This window comes from Staurois parvus, unplaced genomic scaffold (assembly GCF_062004578.1).
Source record: "Staurois parvus isolate SC_StPar_1 unplaced genomic scaffold, SC_StPar_1.0 ptg001810l, whole genome shotgun sequence".
NCBI classification, from domain to species: Eukaryota; Metazoa; Chordata; class Amphibia; order Anura; family Ranidae; genus Staurois; species Staurois parvus.
In genome coordinates, this window is record NW_028319606.1 from 113861 (window position 1) to 130000 (window position 16140).

At 41.8% G+C, this 16140-nt stretch overlaps 1 protein-coding gene across 13 annotated transcripts in view; it reads left to right on the forward strand.

Moving 5' to 3' along the window:
* SYTL2 (synaptotagmin like 2) overlaps positions 1 to 16140 on the forward strand; it is a 131077-nt gene that overhangs the window by 82981 nt on the left and 31956 nt on the right. For 8 of the 13 annotated variants that reach the window (XM_089663995.1, XM_089663999.1, XM_089664004.1 and 5 more), the window contains 5 exons: positions 1084 to 1157; positions 3481 to 3507; positions 7443 to 7562; positions 11075 to 11244; positions 13551 to 13653. In XM_089663995.1, the coding sequence (XP_089520121.1) occupies positions 1084 to 1157; positions 3481 to 3507; positions 7443 to 7562; positions 11075 to 11244; positions 13551 to 13653 (494 nt within the window). The remainder of the gene's footprint in view (positions 1 to 1083; positions 1158 to 3480; positions 3508 to 7442; positions 7563 to 11074; positions 11245 to 13550; positions 13654 to 16140) is intronic. The other 5 variants (XM_089663997.1, XM_089664000.1, XM_089664008.1 and 2 more) reach the window with 2 other exon arrangements.

Genomic DNA, 16140 nt, shown 5'->3' on the forward strand with positions numbered 1-16140 from the left:
TATAGCCCTGTACCCACACATTTGTGACTGATTTGTGTTTTGTAAATGCCCTAAAATACTAAAATTCTCTGTTTAAATATTGATTTCTGCTCTCCCATTCCAGCACCCTGTGCTAGCAGAGCTGAGTAACGGCCAAACCCCCTAGCACAAGTGTTCTCACACAGACTTGTATCACAGAGAAGGTGAAGGGGGACAAGTCCTGTTACTGATTGCTGATTATGGAGTGCACCCTGTGATAGCAGAGCTGAGTAATGGCCACACCCCCTAGCACAAGTGTTCTCACACAGACTTGTATCACAGGGAAGGTGAAGGGGGACAAGTCCTGTTACTGATTGCTGATTATGGAGTGCACCCTGTGCTAGCAGAGCTGAGTAACGGTCACACCCCCTAGCACAAGTGTTCTCACACAGACTTGTATCACAGAGAAGGTGAAGGGAGACTAGTCCTGTTACTGATTGCTGATTATGGAGTGCACTGGATCTAACTCTGGTGCCATTTGGACTGCAGTTATTTTTATACACCCAGACAACTGCTGTAACAGGAAATTGAAGATGATGCTGTGAAATTGGAGATCATTAGTGCAAAGTTGGCCCGGCTGCATGCCTGTTTCTACTATTTGAACTGGGATTAAACAGCAAGAAAAACTCTCCTTACTTTTTTCATTTGATATGATAGGAAAAGAATAGGGAGAACAAAATCACTTCTTCAAACAAATGCATAAAATGCCTAATACAAAGGGGTTGATTTACTGAAAGCAAATAGACATATGCAGTGTCGTTTCCCAATTTTTTTCAATTTTTCTTGCACTTGATTGGATGATGGAAGTCAGCAGGGCTTCACGTCATCACTAGGCTCTGGGGCAAATTCCCTTATAAAGTGTGTAGCTTATTTGCCTTTAGTAAATCAACCCCAACATGACAGGAGGAGATGCTGGGGGCTGCGGCCAGCAAGAACAGTTATCCTTTAGACAGATAAATGAGACCAGTAAGAGAAACCCATGTGTAAGTGATGAGCTGTACAAGATCTTTTCGTGTAACATTTTGGCCTCATCAAGAGTAATGGTCTGCATTTGGCTTCCTACAGTGAACTCCTTTCCACAAAATGCTGAAACGCTAAAACGGCTGAGCCAGTCTGTGCCCGCTTTCATTCATGATGACGTAAGTGTGCATTGTTTTTATTCTCTTACACCTCTGAACTATAATAACCAAAATGACAATTTTAAATTCACATTACAAGCTCATTCATATTAAAAAGCTTTTAGGCTCCATGCACATTGGCTTAAAAAAATGCCAGAGCTCTTGGCAGAAAACCGTGAATTTTGAGCGAATTTTTTTTTTTTTTTTTTTTTTGCACTAGCGTTTCGGAGTTTAACTTTTTTTTTTTTTTACTGCCAGGAAAACGGTCTCAAAAATGCAAAAGAGAAGGTGTTTTTTGTTTTTTTTTTTTTTTTACTGCCAGGAAAACGGTCTCAAAAATGCAAAAGAGAAGGTGTTTTTTGTTTTTTTTCTCCTTCCTAACACTGAGCTTAAAGAACGCCTCTAGACTACCTAACGTGCATGGGCACAGGATAACATTCGTGGCTTCTACAGGCAAAACGCTAAAGCAGTTTGTTTTTTCTTTGTTTTTTTTTGTTTTTTTTTAAATTAATGTGCATGAAGCCTTATTTACTTTCATGGAAATAAACATGTAAATGTTGCTGCATCTGATCAGGAGAAAAAAAATATTTAGACTAAGTAGATCCCATTGTAATGGCAGTGAGCCCCCCATGCAAGATACTAGTTACCTGCCTAGAACACTTAACAGAGTTCAATAAGGTTTAAGATGCATATTTATTCCAAATCATTAAATCTATAAAGACCATAGATGGGATGAAAATCGTCCGGGAAAAAAAAATCGGGCGATTTTCGGATTGTTGGTGCGGTAATCGGTCGGCCATTTTTAGTGATTTTTTTGCCCTTTTCGATATCGGTCCTGCAGGAACATAATCGGCCAAATTTGTCCTGCCGATTTTCGTGGCACTGATGGACAAATCTACCGATCTGATTTTAAAAAATGTGCATGAGCAGTGACATGAAAAAAGGAAAAGAAGAAAAGGCAAAAAAATTGAATATGAATAAAAAGAAGAAATAGAATATAAAGAAGAAGAAATAGAATATGAAGAAGAAAAAAGAATTTCAGTCTGATATTATATTTGACATTTAAAAGTATAGCAACATTGTATCTATTTGTATCCGAATAGAAACATTGTATCCGAAATGGATACAAATAGATACAATGTTGCAACTTTTTCTTCATATTCTATTTCTTCTTCTACATATTTTTTCTTCTTCTGCATATTCTATATAATTGCTGGCCATAGACGGGACGAAAATCAACTGACTTTTTTTTTTTTACCAATGGTGGTAACGTCGGCTGATTGAACGACCAATTTTTCGTTTTTTCTAAAAAGAAAAAACGGCCAGTTTTCTCCCCGTCTATGGCCTGCTTAAGTACAGTCAATTACTGTACATGGTTCAGGGGAGGGACAAAAAGTATTCTCAGCACCCCATGTGAAAAACAAAAATTTACAAATACATAAAATAAAACAAATGCATTAGAATAAAGTGGTTAATTGCCCATTACAACAAATTTGATTATCTAACTGTTCTAGCTAATCTGGGATGGGTCACTGTGAACAATGCTGTACTTTTTTTTTCACTCTTCTTCTGTTCTGATTTTTAAAGCAGATAGTGTATCTTTGAACATGCAGTTCAGTTCCGCCGGAAATGGCTCGTGAGAGAGACCAGTAAACTCTACTGTATACTAAATTTAGGCTTTTTTTTTTTTCTTTGCAATAATTTTTTAAATCCAGAAGTTCGAAAACAAAACCTAACCTATATAGTTTTTGCATGTTAACTTTTGCAAACAGAATATTAGACTTTACTAAAACTGAAGAGTTCAAAATCTGGTTCAGCTGTGCATTAGAAACCAGTCAGCTTCTAGGTTTTATTGTCAAAGCTTAAGTCCCCGGTCACACTGGATGCGATTTGCGACATGCAAATCGCATGCCAAGTTGCACCCTATTGTCTGCTATTAGAGCGGTCATATCGGTGCGGTTCCAACTTGGTCAGAGCTTCATCGATTTCTAAAGTACTGCATGCACTACTTTTGGTGCGATTTGCATAGATATCTGTATCAGAATGTCTTGCAAGTCGCACTTGAAATCGGCATGTCACACGTCTTTGAAATCATGCAACTTCACTGTAAGCGGCACGATTTCATAGTCGGGTTTGATGTGACCGGGGTGTAATTGAACAAGCTGAAGTTAGAAGCTGATTGGCTACCATGCACAGCTGCACCAGATTCTGAGTGCTTCAGTTTTAGTAAATCATTTATAATTGTCATTGTAGAATGAACATGCTTATAAACTGTTATAGGAGTCTTAAGTCAAATACATCTGTCTTCATATTACTGTGCTTTTGTATCCATTTTCCCTGACAGATCTGCCATTGCACTCCTGTTCTCATTGTATGTAAATCTATTGATGTAACAGAATGAAGGGCTTGCTAACAACTGTTTGTAAAAACCTTCATTGTTGTATGCGCTTTACACGTCTGCATGTATTGCATGTTGCCTTGGAGTAAAACAACAATATTTAAAACCTTAACACTGTAGACTAAGCACTAATAGATCTTACAGGATATTAAAGGGTCACTCCGCTCAGAGCTGAGATTTCAGTTTGTCAGAATAGTGATCCAAATCGCCACTGGACATTTTAGTCTGTGCAGAAAACCTGGACACCTCTGGTAAAGCTGTACATTTTGTATATTTCATACACTGCTAGTTTTTTTAAGTTAAAGCAATCTAATGCTAATAGGGTAGGACTTCTCTAGTTGAGATTTCACTTTAGTCGATCAGCCATAACATTATGACCACCATAACCTGTGCAGACATGGACTCCACTAGACCTCTGAAGGTAATGCTGTGGTATCTGGCACCAAGCCATCAGTAGTAGATCCATCAAGTCCTGTAAGATGCGAGGTGGAACCTCCGTAGATCAGACTTTTTTTTTTTTTCGCCCATTTCACAGATGGTTGATGTTTTGAGATCTGGACATTTTGGAGGTCAGGTCAACACCATGATTTGTTGTTTCTCAAACCATTCTTGACTTCAGCAGACAAGGCCACCTTCTTTCATTGCTCCATGGTCCAGTTCTGATGCTTATGTGCCCATTGTAGGTGCTTTCGTTGTTCACATGGGTCAGCATGAAGATCCTGACTGCTCTGTGATTATGCAGCCCCATACACAACAAACTGTGATGCCCTATGTGTTCTGACACCTTTCTATCAGAACCAGCATTAACTTTTTCAGCAGTTTATGCTTCAGAAGCTCTATTCTATTGGATCAGACTACATGGGCCAGCCTTCACTCCCTAGGTGCATCAGTGAGCCTTGTCACTGGTTCACCAGTTTTCCTTCCTTGGACCACTTTTGGTAGGTCCTGACCACTGCAAACTGGGAACATCCAACAAGATCTACAATTTTAGAGATTCTCTGACCCAGTCTTCTAGCCATTACAATTTGGCCCTCATCAAAGTCATTTAAATCCTTTAGCTTGCCCATTTTTTTTCTGCTTTCAACATATAAACTTCATGGACATGTTCACTTGCTACCTAATATAGACCACTGACTTTCCAATGCCACTGACGAGATAATCCGTGTCATTCACTTTACCTGTCAGTAGTCCTAACATTATGGCTAATCGGTGTGTGTATGTATATATTAATCTCCCTTTAAAGCCAAACGCCAGGTTTTGTGTTTTCTTTAACAATATATCAAAAAGGCATGCGCTAAATATATATATCACCAAATAAATAAGTGTCCATATCAAATCTGTGCAAAGTCCAAAAAAATCAATCAAAATCCTTTGTGAACTTGTGAATAATCCACCACCAAATGAATTGAATAAACTCACCAGAGCTAAATGCTGATCAGATTATAGACCAGCAATAGCACTTGTGCTCTGGGAGCGATGGGTGAAACGATATCCAGGTATTAGATGTAATAAATAATCAAATCCTGATGATCAATAATGGCAGTCGGCATAGAGAACAGCATATCACTACCAGAAGCAATACTCTGCAGCCGGAGATCTCATATTATATCTCTCCATCCAAATCCATCTCTCCAAAATGCATGAGGTGTACTCTGGAAGCTCAAACTCCACAAAAGCAAATCCTCTATGCCAGTGGTTCTCAACCTGTGGGTCGTGACCCCTTTGGGGGTCGAACGACCCTTTCACTGGGGTTGCCTAAGACCATTGGAAAACGCATATTTCTGATGTGCAGAAAGCAGCTGCTGTGTTGAAAGCAGCAGTATTGGAGGTAAAACGACACTTCATGAATTATAATTACTGGGTAAATAATTTTATGCTTGGGGGTCACCACAACATGAGGAACTGTATTAAAGGGTCACGGCATTAGGAAGCTTGAGAACCACTGCTCTATGCTTCTCTGTCTCATAGTCCAGAGGGATCTGTATGTCTGTGATGTCTCCAAAGGGGATGAAGGCTGCATGCAGGATCTTCTCATCCACCTCTTCGGCCAGTCCTCCAACATATAACACCCTCTTGGTCGACCAGTATACAGCACTGTGTTCCAGCAGTGATGAAAGGACTTTCTTCCCATTCCCAGGACATGGGCGCTGCTCAACTGCTATTCTGATTGGCTCAAGTGGAGATCATGACATCATCCACTCACCTCTTCTCTTCAGCCAAACATGGGATGTCTTTTATTTATAAAAATACAAGGCCATCGGCGAATGGTTGAGCAGCGCCCAGCCTTGCTCCATCTACTGTTTCGGGAATGGGTGGGGAAGTCCCCGTACCGCTGCCAAACACAGCACTGTATAGTATATGTAGCAGATGTTACATACAGTTTATACAGGGCTCACTGCAGCTGCATTTCTTACTAATGAAAATAGTTTGTTTGGGCCAGCTTGGTACCAACAAGTAACGGCCCTTTCACATATGTTTTGTCCACTCTGTTCAGCAGGGGATCCATGAGCAGTTTTTCATTTGAATAGGATGGATGTCAGTTATTTGACATTTGTTCCCATTCACTTTTGTGTCTGCATTTACACAGCAGATGAGCAGACCTGTGATGGCTCAATGGGCGGCTAGCTGTAAAACTGACTTGTGTCCATTTACATCAGGCCACCTCCAATCTGTCACGTTTAGATCTAGAAGGTCTGGAGGGGAGGACTTTTTAGGTGCAAAGTAAATGGAAGGATAGGATTAGAAGATGGTGGGAACAGAACCAGGAGCCAGAGAGATTGGGAAAGCTAATGGGTGATTCAGAATGAACACAGTTCAGAAACTGAAATATCGGTAAGAGATGGAGTGACCCTTTAAAAAAAAAAAAAAAAATTACTAGTTGAATGCAATGGATGTAGGCCCTCTGCATTTACACCTAAAAAAAAAAAAAAAAAAAGTAGCAGCAGTAGAAACTTTTACAAGGGTTTTCCTATTCGTTAAAAAGTAGGAGAGCCCTTCACGTCCAGCCTTGCCCATCTTGCCCCTTTCAGCCTTGCCCATCTTATTCCCTTGCAATTTGGTTGTTTTCAGATTTTTTTTTTTGTTTGGCCTTGGAAGCCAATGTAAATAAATGGGTCTGCAAAGATATTCCCACGTAGTCCAAACATTATACCCAGCCATATCCTCGGTACCATTAATTGCATCATAATGAAGGTAAAAATATTGGTGCCAAAGATGCTGTAAGAACCATTTGGGACATGAAATATGGCGACCATCTTATCAGGTGGTACACCTAGAGGGCATTCTTATAGACAAGATTCTCACCTACCTCATTGTCTGTTTTTGTTCTTCTATGCCCTAGTTAGTGAATTGAGTATTGTACACTTTTAGGTTGAGATTGTTCTATAATTTTGCTAAGAAGGAGGGTGGGACACTACGCTTGAGTTTTTTGTTTTGTCTTTTATGGAGGTTTTAGTATATTTTGCCTCCTGTATCATTATGATGAGGACTCCAATAAAGAACTTGTGGAAGTTCAGTAGTCGTCTTCAAATGCTAAATGAAATCTTCCTCTCATTTTAACTCAACGCCAACGTGAGCTGCTAATTCTGCCATGTGTTTGAATATTCTGGATTAGTAGACTCTCGCTAACAGGAAAACACATGGACATATGTTCTACTTGGAAGTAGGTAATGAAAAACAAACTAGTTAATCTGTCAGGTTCACTTTAAACATGACACTTCCACAATACATGAAAATGAGTGAAAGAGCCAAGTGCAGCGCCCACCGTCCCTACCCTCCTTCACAGCATTATGTTTATAAAGTACTTTTAAGTGATAGTTGCACTTTGAAAAGTAGGCAGTCGCACTGTAATGCTTTGACATTTGTCTTGCGTTGATTGTCGAGTGACTCTTTTGTGTAATGTCTTCTAGACTGATGGCAGGGATACAGACTCGGCATCAGAAAGCAGTTTTCAGATTGGCAGACACAAGAAGAGCCCCAGCTCTCTAACCAATCTTAGCGGCTCCTCTGGCATGGCGTCAATGTCCTCTGTATGTAAAGTGTGATTCTCTGTTTCCACTAATCTCATCTTTGCTATGCTTCTGTGGTATTAATCTCTACCATGTTGTGTCTAATAGCCATTCACTTTAATACAGCTGTATTGGTAAGTCTAACAGGCTGTGTAGTCAGCACCACTGCAAAACAGCTCATGCGATTAAAAAATAAACTTCAAAGGTAACCAGGTGAAAACAAAAGGTCCAAAAAGTCCTGTTTATCTTTTGTAAACGGAGAAGGACCCTTGCTCTGACCTACATTTCCATAATCGGCAAAGCTCATGCTTCTGGCTGATTGGAGAGCTGTAGCTGTTGGACCTCTACAGAGAGACCACTGTTTTCACATAGAGCAAGGGACCTTCTCTGCAGTATGCTGGCAAGGGTACAGGATTCTCTACGCAGGATGTGGCTGGTTTCTAAAGAAAATGATCCATAAGTCACTTGCCCAAGGCATGTACCAGCACAAGGAATGCAGAGGGAGGTGAGGCTGACATTCTTTACCTCCCTCCATATTCCATGTGTTGGAGCTTGCCTTGAGCAAATGCTAGCACTCAGGTGCTTGCAACCAAGTTGTCTCGTTGCTAGATGCAGTGTTGGGTGGCCGTGCACCAAGGTGGGACATCTGTTTGACATGGCAACCAGCACCCTGGGAGATGGTACAAAGTACTTGCATGTACTTTGTCCCATTGGGAACTGAAAACATTGGAAAAAAAAAAAAAACTGTGGGAAAAAGTTAGTACATTTACTCATACCATTTGCAGCTGTATAGCAAGATCCCGAAGAAGGCTGAGTAGCCAAATCTTGAGGGATGTCCAGCACCAATGCAGGACTGTCTTCCCACAAGGTTTTGGGGTACTCCACATTCCTGGGGATCATGCCAGAAGGTTGATGTCACCCTTGCCTAGGCGCTCAGGACAAAAGCTGGGGATAAAGCAAGTATATTTAACACTTTTTTCACCCACAGGTTTTTTTACACTTTTAAAGCAGCCGTTTATGATTGGGGTGGACCTGATATATTAAGCGGATCTTGCATTTTTACTGCATGGTCCACTTTACCTGCTGTCCTCCCCACATTTGTGTAGTTCACCACCCCTTCTCTGCTGTTTTGTCTGACTGCCAGGAGTTAAGACAAATACAGAGTACTTATTGTATGGGTAGAATATGACTTGCCCCCTTCTTCCCATGTGACGGTACTGGTGCTTGGTGGCTGTTTAGTCTTCCAGCACTGTGGGGGTCAGGAGTGAGTCCTAAGCCCTGTGTAAGCTCCAAGTCACAGGTTGGACTACTTCTTTTATCTGCTGGAAAATGGAATAGCAGTGCTGGGAAGGTACGTATGGGAGGGATAGGTGACAGCGAAGTGAATCTACTGCTTAATCCTCCATTCACAAAGCACAGGTTCACTTTTAAAGGGATACTAAAGGTAATTAAAAAAAACAAAAGTCATACTTACCAGGTCTGTGCAGTGGTTTCGTACAGAGCAGTCCCAATCCTCTTCTTCTCCGGTCCCCCACCAGTGCTCTTGCCTCCCCCCCCCCCCCCCCTCCCCCTGCCGAGTGTACTCATAGCAAACTGCTTGCTATGGGAGCACTCGTGCAGGCTTGCTCCCGAGCCAGCTTTGTGTGTCCATAGGCACACAGAGCATGGCTCAATGATCCTCCCTTCTCACTGGCAGTGATTTGAATGGCTTGCACTGATGACTCTGAGCTAATGAGGAGGGAGAGAGCTAGGAGAGTCGCTGCTCTCATGCACATCACTGGGTTGACATGGGGCTCAGGTAAGTATTGGGGAGGTTTTTTAACGTCATGCAGAGTGTGCATAAATGTAAAAAACCTTCAGCCTTTAGAACCACTTTAGCGATGACCTTGTGATACTTTAGCCGGTCTACTAGCCTACAGTAACATTTTTCTTGTGGGCATAAACAATAAATAACAATTTTGTCTGTGATTTATGAATAATGCTTTCCCCTCTAATAACTAAAAAGAAATTAAAGGAAAAGATATGTTCACATACTGATTACACTGTCCTGTTCATGTTCAACTACAAATACTTTAATACAGCTTATTTGTACAGAAACGTGATCAAAATATGTGTCTGAGTTGTAATGTTTATTAAGTGTTCTTGCAAGAACACTTATTGTTATCTCACATATATATTCTTATTCCGCTTCTTATTCTTATTATAGCCAAATTTGCCACGCTAACTCCTCCCACAGTTTTATACTACAAAGACAAGTAATATATCAAAACGTGCGGATTGTTCCCGATCGGATTGCTATTACTTTGTGGAACGTTTCGCCAAATGGTTCACGAAATATCGCGGTTTTTATGGTGAAATTTTCCCATAGGAATGAATGGAGCAACTAGAGTGGCAGCAGAGAAAAGCTAGAGTGTGGAAGGAAAAATCAGAACATGATTTGTAAACTGCCATCACTCCCTCAAGCCCACCTACACATATCTTATATCAAAACGTTCAGCTAACCCTGCTGCCACTAAAAATGTTCACGGCTAAGCCATAGTCCTGATAGTTTTCACAATATGACCATTTGTTTGCAACTCATGCCTCCCATAGACATTCATTGAAACTCCACTCTAGCCACCTCAAATTTCAACAATCGCCAGTGAAGTTGGCAAGTTGGAGCAGTGTGTTTAGAAAAGCCCGTCAGCTTCCTGTGACTGAGTGAGTTGCTATAGCAACCAACGATGACTCACCAGGCAGCTGAGTCACCGAGGCTGGACTGTGAGCTGCAAAATAAAAGCTGAAATGCATTTCTCCCTCTATCAGGCTTGCCATGTGCACTGCTTACATTTCATCAATCACTTGGTTACGATTGGCTGCAAGAACACTTCACACAATTTCCCCAGAAATTGTACCTTTTCTAGTTTAACGAATATATTTGTAAATTAAAAAAAAAGAAATGATTAACCTTGACCTGCATTTTGGACCTTCATCCCTGAATGCGCAAGACCCTAAATGCTGATACCATTCAGTGCAGCATTTAGCCACAGCCCTGCCGTAGACTGACGCGCTTCCTGCTGCGGGGCTGGATTGCTGCATCCGTCCTTCCCAGGTTTGCTAAAATGCTGGAAGAGCTGCACTACAGCTGGTCATCCCGTGTGCAAGGGGACTAAAAGTGCATCTCCACTCCATGGAAATATTTTAAAAGTCAAAAGTCTGCACTAAGAGCAGTCCCCACAAGAGGTCTGCTGTTACTTATTGGCCAGAGAAGCTTGTTCAGTGCCCTTCTGATTTAGTTTCACTGTTACAAGGGCCTGAGGTCATGTTCAAGCTTGACCAAATGCCTTCCATGGCCAATGAGAGCTTCCTTACTGGACACGGAGGCAGTCTTATTGGACATTGAAATGTCATTTGGTACACAACTGTTGGAATGTGGGGTGTGGGAGGGGGTAATTATCTGTTGGTACCTTCTGCACACTCCCAACCATTTGTGACATCATTGCTAGAGCAAAATTAATAATCATGAATGAATAATAATTGGTTGATGCTTGCAGGTAAGTGGAAGCGTCATGAGTATCTACAGTGGAGATTTCGGCAACGTTGACATTAAAGGTGGCATCGAATTTTCAATTGACTATGTGGAGCCGCTGAAGGAGTTCCTGATTTACATTTACCAGTGCAGGGAACTGGCAGCAGCTGAAGCGAAGAAGCAGCGTTCTGATCCGTAAGCATAATAGCTGGCTCATCTTTACCTTTCGCGTTGCAGGAACATCTGTATTCAGGTGGAAACTGTGAAGTCTTTATAGTGCTTGATGGAACTTTGTGAAATAATTCTATATAGAACCTTGAATAAATTGTTACAAATCTTTCTGAATGCAGAACAGCTCTCAGGTATCTGTCCATCTACTCCTGAGATCTATATAAACAGCTGCGCACCCCGACAGAGGCCAGCGCCGTACAGGCACGTCACTGTGCTGTTTGAGCTGCCCGTCCGCAGTACGTTGGTCCTGAAGTGGTTTAAAGTGGAACTATAGGCAGCTAAACATTGCTGTTTGCCACTTTTCCTGGACAGCTTGGTCTAATAAAGGTAGTTGACTACTGGCAAACAGCAAGGAGGGTTGAGACAAACTGTTTACTATGGACTTTAAAATGTTGTTTTTTGTGGGGTTTTTTTTTTTGTTTTTTTTTTTGGGGGGGGGGTGTTTATCTAAAAAGGGAAATACAACTTCAGGTAACTGCTTAAAGGATCCTTTTGTAACTGCAAAAGCCAAACTCTCCCCCTGAGCTCCCCTTTCCCCGTGGCAGCAGGCGGGGGATCTTCTTCCCGCAACCGCTGTTACATTTTAAACACAATGGGGCTGTGCGAGGCTCCACCCACACACAGCCGAATCATTTATTCAGAGATTTGTGAATGAAGGAACTACAAGGCTTGTAGCTTTTCGTGAACTGCGAGAGCACCCTCATTCTGTATAACTGTGTGCCTGTATGGAGGAGCTGTACTGAGTGTCTGCAGGAGGCTGACTTTGCTCCCACGATCCACTGATTGTAAGTACAATGCTTTGCAGGCTGCAGTGTAAAACCTGCAAAGTCATGTGCTCTTCTTCTTCTTCTCCTCCTTCTCCTCCTTCTCCTCCTCCTCCTCCTTCTCCTCCTTCTCCTCCTCCTCCTTCTCCTCCTTCTTCTCCTTCTTCTCCTTCTCCTTCTCCTTCTCCTCCTTCTCCTTCTCCTTCTTCTCCTTCTCCTCCCTTCTCCTTCTCCTCTTTCTCCTCCCTTCTCCTTCTCCTCTTTCTCCTCCCTTCTCCTTCTCCTCTTTCTCCTCCCTTCTCCTTCTCCTCTTTCTCCTCCCTTCTCCTTCTCCTCTTTCTCCTCCCTTCTCCTTCTCCTCTTTCTCCTCCCTTCTCCTTCTCCTCTTTCTCCTCCCTTCTCCTTCTCCTCTTTCTCCTCCCTTCTCCTTCTCCTCTTTCTCCTCCCTTCTCCTTCTCCTCTTTCTCCTCCCTTCTCCTTCTCCTCTTTCTCCTCCCTTCTCCTTCTCCTCTTTCTCCTCCCTTCTCCTTCTCCTCTTTCTCCTCCCTTCTCCTTCTCCTCTTTCTCCTCCCTTCTCCTTCTCCTCTTTCTCCTCCTTCTCCTTTCTCCTCCTTCTCCTTTCTCCTCCTTCTCCTTTCTCCTCCTTCTCCTTTCTCCTCCTTCCCCTTCTCCTCCTCCCTTCCCCTCCTCCCTTCTCCTCCTCCCTTCTCCTCCTCCCTTCTCCTCCTCCCTTCTCCTCCTCCCTTCTCCTCCTCCCTTCTCCTCCTCCCTTCTCCTCCTCCCTTCTCCTTCTCCCTTCTCCTCCTCCTCCTTCTCCCTTCTCCTCCTCCTCCTTCTCCCTTCTCCTCCTCCCTTCTCCTCCTCCCTTCTCCCTTCTCCCTTCTCCCTTCTCCCTTCTCCCTTCTCCCTTCTCCCTTCTCCTCCTCCCTTCTCCCTTCTCCCTTCTCCCTTCTCCTTCTCCTTTTTGTGTATATAAAAAAAAAAGTGAACTTGGCATTTAAAGTGTTAGCTGAAGTTCAGTTTTAATTTGTTGGTCACTTATGTGAAGTATCTAAATCTACTAGTCCATCTAATACTGTCCTCACCACAAGGTGACAATTTTGCTGTCCAACGGTGGCTGCACTACTCTTCCATAGATAGAGGAGTAAGCATAGTGACCCTAAGGCAGAAGCGTAGCCACCCCAAGACAGGAACTGTTACTGGCTGGAGCACTGCGTGAAAATAGAGGAAATAAAAGCCTAAAAAATAAAACTAATGCAGCTGTCACATGTAAGGGTTTATTTTGGGTTTGGGGTTTAGATACGATTTAATAAGTCCCTAGGATAAATGTATATATTAAAAAGATCAGGCACATTTTTAGTTATGCATAAATTCAGTGTGGCTTTCATATATGGAGATACCGGTACATTCACATAATTTATTAGTTAAATTTCCTGGCCCTGTTCTTTAACCTGTAACTTTCCACTCCCAAATACTTATTCCAGCATGTATATTTCTTTCCTTTAGCTATGTGAAGGCCTATTTGCTCCCAGAAAAGGCAAAGATGGGTAAACGAAAAACTGCTGTAAAGAAGAAGACGCTGAACCCTGTTTACAATGAAATACTGAGGGCAAGTATCATTCGGTTACCAAACATTGGAGACTTGTAGAGGTTTAAATCCTCCTAAACTCCAGCCAAATATCTTTCATTAGCCTTTGGTTGGAAAAGTGTTTTTTGTACTCTGGTCTGTGGGAAGATTTTTCCTTTGCATAACCCTACAAGAAATTGGGATTGGGGAAGTAGAGGAGGAGGTCATGGAGGGGGAAGTCCAACTTGTATTTTATTTTTTCAATTTATTTCAGGTGCTGTACTTGTATAGTGCCATCAATTTACATACACACACACACGTGTGTGTGTGTGTGTGTGTGTGTGTGTGTGTGTATGTGTGTGTGTGTGTATATATTTTTAAAAAACATTCACATCAGTCCATAACCCTCGAGGGGTGGTACAGTCTAAGCTCCCTAACAGGGGCGGACTGACCATTTGGAAACTCGGGCAGTGCCTGAGGGCCCGGGGTCAGTAGGGGGCCCCATGAGATGCCCCTGGTACCTTTTTCATAGGCTTTTTTGAGTTTGGGCAAGGACACAGGGGCCCCATGATTCCCTATTGCCCGGGGGCCCCATGAGTTGTCAGTCCACCCCTGGTCCCTAACTTTCATACACACATAATAGGGCCGATTTTAGACAGGATCCAATTAACATACTAGCATGTGCTTGGAGTGTGGGAGGAAACCGGAGGAAACCCACGCAGGCACATGGAGAATATACAAACTCCAGGCAGGAGGTGCCGTGGTTGGGATTCAAACCAACGCCCCTAGTACTGCCAGTCGGAAGTGCTAACCATTTAGCCACTGTGCTGCTGAATTGTATGATACAAAGGGGTCTGTGTATAAACCGTTTGCAAAACAAATGTGAAACACATCGGCTCAGCTACAACCAAACTTGCTGTATTTTGTTATAACGTTATCTCCTATAACACTGTTCAACAGGTAAAAAGTTTTGGGCATAAAATTAGCTAATCTTACATAATTTTGGGGTGCTGAAAACGAAAATGACCCTAAAAAATGTTGATTGGCTCTAGTTTCCATGATATATTCACCCATCTAATGACGTAAGCCATTCAAAATTATGATGCAACTTCAGCTGCATATTGCGCAATTGATACTGGTGACCAATAGAAAATTGCATGTATAGTGAGATGATGCAATATTAGCCTTTAATTGCATCACTTCACTGCATAAAAGCTGCAGTATCTGTAGCTGATTGTAGTTCGACAGCGTCTTTACATTTCGTTTTATGCTTATATAGGATACTCAGTAATGCCTCGAACTTGGGTGAATAAAGCAGATAATTTCTGCTATATCTGCGGTGAAATAACTTTTATCTCACAAAAAAGGAGGATAACAGGAATGATTAAGAAAGCCTACAACTTGTATTTTGGCTGCAAGATAGGAGACCAGGACAAGAGCTGGGCACCACATATATGCTGCAATTCTTGTGGGACGGCACTGGAGCAATGGTTGAATGGAAAAAAGGCATCTATGCCTTTCGCTGTGCCAATGATTTGGAGAGAGCCAACAGATCATGTTAGTAATTGTTACTTTTGTATGGTGCCTCCAATTGTAAAAGGGCTAAATAAGAAGAAAAAGTTATCTGTGCACTATCCAAATATTCCATCGGCAATACGTCCAGTTCCTCATGGAGAGGGGCTACCAATTCCTAAAGCACCAGAATCCTTCGTGGTTGAGTCAAGTGAGGAAGAACCTAAAGCGTGTAGTCACGTGCAGTTGTAAGAGATAGCCCTTTCCTCGAATACAAGAGAAAAGCCAAGAGAAGCAAAACCGACACAAACTGAAGACAAAACTAGTGAGAATCCTAAGTATTAAAGTGATTCAACTTAGCTTATGGCTATAATTTTTCTTGGTAATCCTATGCAATATATTATGCCATTTAGTCTTTGTTATGTAGTCAATATCACTTGCTTTATATTTGTGGAAAGACATCTATCTATATAATTATTGTGCATTATGTAGTCATTACGCCTATAGTAGAAAACTTTCCGTTTACAGAAAAACTACAGCCAATTGACAAATTTCATTGTTATATTTGAACTCAGAATGTGAAATTCATTAAGAAATGGATCCTTTTGTTTCCAAAACTGGCAAAAAATAAAAATTTGTTGAACAGTGTAATCGAAGCATCTGGTGGTCAAAATTCTTGTTTTTTCCATGGGTTGAGGTACCCCATTTTGCCCACTAGATGCTTCGATTATAGGAGATGAGTACAGTGCATCCAGAAAGTATTCACAGCGCTTAACTTTTGCCACATTTTATGTTACAGCCTTATTCCAAAATGGATTAAATTAATTTTTCTACAAACAATACCCCACAATGATAACGTGAAAGAAGTTAGTTTTGAAATATTTGAAATTTATTAAAAATAAAAAAACGGAAAGAAAAACCCATGTACAAAGTATTCACAGCCTTTGCCATGACACTCAAAATTGAGCTCTGGTGCATCCTGTTCCCACTGATCATCCTTGAGATGTTTCCACAACT